The sequence below is a fragment of the Podarcis muralis genome, chromosome 5, assembly GCF_964188315.1.
Source record: "Podarcis muralis chromosome 5, rPodMur119.hap1.1, whole genome shotgun sequence".
Lineage (NCBI taxonomy): Eukaryota > Metazoa > Chordata > Lepidosauria > Squamata > Lacertidae > Podarcis > Podarcis muralis.
This window is the reverse complement of record NC_135659.1, coordinates 55,930,761-55,934,235: the sequence shown is the minus strand read 5'-3', so window position 1 is coordinate 55,934,235 and position 3,475 is coordinate 55,930,761. Positions and strand designations below refer to the sequence as shown.

Sequence of the window (3,475 nt, the reverse complement as noted above, 5' to 3'; positions counted from 1 at the left end):
AAGAATTATGAAATAAAATAAACAAAAAGAAGAGAACAAAACTGTACCTTACAAAAAGAATCAAGGGTCACAGCCTTGTATCAAATAAAGTACATTCTCCAGACAATTAGATGTTACAACAAAAATTGACCTGATACAGAAAAAATATAAAACAAATGCTACAAAACCAAATGATTGGGACTTTCCATCCTCATGATTGGCCTATCATGGCAGGTGTGAATGCCTTTCATGGATTTGAATTCAGGAAACCAGATTTTAACTTGGTTTGAGGGTATTGCCATATGTCCCCTTTTTCCAGGGCACGTCCTCTTTTCCATGGGTAGAGTCGTCATAGCGATCCATAGTTAAAAGTAGAAATCGGCAAATGTGTCCTCTTTTTTGCACTTCAAAATATGGCAACCCTTGGTAGGCCCAGTGTGACCCCGGGTTCACATTCCAACTCAGTGAAGGCAACTGGGTGACCTTGGGCCTGTCATTCTCTCTCAGCCCAGCCTTCCTCACATGGTTGTTGTGGGGGATAAAATGGAGGCAGCAGGGGGTGTGTTGATGTTGCCATGGTTTCCTTTGAGAAAAGGCAGGATATAAACCTAATAAGCAACTAAACTAAGCTCCTGCAACAATTTGGCGATGCACAAAGAGAAAAGTGGGTGGATCTACAGTTGCCTTTCAGCCTTCGTGCGACTTTGGGGATACCTAGGAATAGAGCTGTTCCACTTCCAGCTGAAGCCAATCTCAAGGCCTCTACCAACATGAGTAGCTTGTGTGCGTGACAGAAAGAGGGTACTTTGAAGCAACAGCAAATTATTTTTATTTTTTGCTTTATTTTTTTATTTAACAACAGGAAATTATAAAAGAACACCAAACTGCGGGGAATCCCCCCCCCCCAGGAGAAATCTGGAATAAAGTGGGAAGGGGGCTACAGGCTGGCACTTTGGTACCGATGACGCCATGCAGGGGAGAACCTGGAGATAGAATGAGGCGAATAGTGCCGGCTAGCCGCACCTGCTGCATTGCTTCAGATTAAAAGTTTTTAATTCGCTAGGAGGAAGGAAAGGTGTGTGAGTTGCTTGGTCAGTTGGTTGGTCGGTTGGTTGGTTGGTTGGCTGCCAGCCGGCCAGCCTAAGGAGTGCGGATGTTCTAAGTGCTCATATTTGCAGAAATTTTCAAGGCATGTCTAAAAATACTTTTGAGTGCTTTTCCACACAGGACACGGCAGTCTGTGTTAATACTGGGCAGGGAAAACGTACAAAGAGTCGCTTAAGAAACAAAGCGCAACCGAGCCGACACTCTTCCCGGTGTTTTGCAGAGGAGACACGGTTCGTTTACATCTTGCAGCATATCCCCCCGCGCTCCTCGAGTCGGGGCCGCGGCTCTTTGTGCTCGTAGACGTGGATGCCGGCGTACCTTTGCGGAAGAATTCGTCGGCGGCGCGATTCCTTTTCGGGCGTGTGTGCAAGCGAGGACCCAGGCAGTCAACAACGAAGACCAGGAAGGAGGCGCTCTGGAAATTCCTCGGAGGCGGGGAGGAGAGGCGCGAGGCCCCGCCCCTTCACGAGAGGGGGCGGAGTCTTGGAAAGGCTTTATGTAGTCCTGCCGGGAGCTGCTACGCTCAGAGCTACCGAGAGCAGAGGGCGCCTCCGAGCGAAGGACGGCAGCGAGAGAGAGAGAGAGAGAGGTGAGCGCTGCTTTCTCCCGTCTGGGAGCCGGAGGGTCTTGGGCAGCTCTCAATGCTGAGTAGGGGGAGGGCGGCATTGTAACGTGCATGGGAAATATTTAAGGCATCGGAAACAGGAACATTTATCCGTGATTGTGATGGAGAAACTGCGTCGTTGTCTCCCACCCTAGCCCCAAACGGAGGTGGCAGCCCCCTCGCTTCCTCCCTTGATGTCCTTCGATCTTCGCTCCGCCTGGGATTTTTTCCTTTCATCCTTATTTGCGGAGGTCAGCTATGCTGCGGAGGGAGAGAGCGCATCCCGGCTTCTTACTCCCTGCTCACCCTCATCCACCTTGTGTAACGTCGAAGATCTCGTGTTTTGTCTCCGGGTGGGGAAATATTAGTGGACTAGCCCTGACCCCGTCTGGGGTGGGGGGGGGGTTCTCTTTCGCTCCCCACCCTTCTTTCGTTTCCCAGCGTCCAGGAGACGTCGCCTTCCCTCTTCATCCCTTGAGCCACCTGTTCTTTCCATCTCTAGCCACTCCCTTAGACAGCCTGGAGAGCTTCGGCGTGGCTTTTCGACTTCACCTCGGAATTCTCCCACCTGCTCACGAGAGGAGATGGACAGGGGACCCTTAAAATGGGTTCGGTCGGTTTTGGGGGTACGTGCACCTCCCCGAAGTGCGCGATGGCGTTGCTGTCCATCGCAATCGGAGGAGCCTGGCGACTCCTCCGCTCGCTGTCCGAACACGACGGCATTGTTTGTTCGGATTTGCGTGTTGCTTATGTATGTCACCCTGTTCCTGAAGACTCGGGGGCCACAACCTGAGCGCTTAACGGGAGGGGAGAGGGGCAGGGATGCGCGCTCACTTGCGCGTAACCAGCACTGATCATGCACACCGAAACCAAAAACGTCTCGGGTAGGTGCTACGCCTACTACTAATCAGTTGTTGACAGATGAGCAGACTGACGCTCCCCAAAAGAAGCGCGGAGCGGCCAGTGCGGGTGAGGAAGCGGTACATTGTTTTGCTGGATGACGAGTTACTTTATCTGTGCGCCTTTGCAGGGAGGTGCCTGTGTTTGTCTGTCTGAGTCAGGTAGCGGCTGGAGAGCTGTCGGGGCAGAAGTCTCGGGCCCCGCTCGGCGCAAGGAGCAGGAGGGCCTTGCAAAGCAACCTTTGGAAGCGAGGGTGAACATTTGGAGAGGGCGCGGGGTGGGGCAGAGAGAAGGGAGAGCACCTTAGGACCATGAAAGGATCTGGGCTTCATCGCAGCGCTTGGGTAATGGCGATGCCCCACGCAGCCCAAGCCCTTTGCGGAGGGTTGCGGGCCCTTCCTGCGCCTTGCGAGAGGGGGCGCTGTCGAGCCGGCAGCCGGACGGTGACTTTGCACGACCAGGAGAGCCTGCCGGGGCATGTCCCGGCTTGCAGGAGGCGGCGACTACCGCTCGGCTTTGCGGGGGGGGGGGGGGAGAGGTAGTCAGGCGGCGGCTGTGACTCAGTGGCAGTCGCTCGCTCGCTCGCTCCCGCCGGGGCTGATGTAAGAGGGCCAGGCCAAGCCCTCGAGTGTTCCCGGCGGGGCTGCCTTTCCTATAGTAGGGGGTAAAAAAAGAGAGGAGGCTGCGGGTTTTCGCTTCGCTCGCCGAGCCTGAAGACAGGAAGAGGCGAGGGGGGGGGGAGGAGAAGCCCCGCCTGGGTGGAACTTGCAAGACGCGCACGAGCTGATTTTTGACTCTCCGCCCAGCCCGCCGCGATGTTCTGTTCTCTCGGGCCGGGAACTCCTTGTTCCCAAGCCGAGTTTTATTTTTGTGCTTGTTGTGCTC

General features: G+C 54.3%; 1 protein-coding gene across 2 annotated transcripts in view; it reads left to right on the top strand.

Moving 5' to 3' along the window:
• The first annotated feature begins 1,585 nt into the window (after positions 1–1,585).
• The window catches only part of CDKN1A (cyclin dependent kinase inhibitor 1A), an 11,231-nt gene continuing 9,341 nt past the window's right edge, over positions 1,586–3,475 (top strand). Inside the window, exon 1 of one of the 2 annotated variants that reach the window (XM_077928875.1) lies at positions 1,586–1,675. Coding sequence is in view for 1 of the 2 variants with exons in the window: in XM_028734000.2 (XP_028589833.2) it covers positions 2,295–2,316 (22 nt within the window). In the remaining variant the exon portion in view is untranslated. Of the gene's footprint in view, positions 1,676–2,279; positions 2,317–3,475 lie in introns of those variants that run through there. The other variant, XM_028734000.2, reaches the window with a different exon arrangement.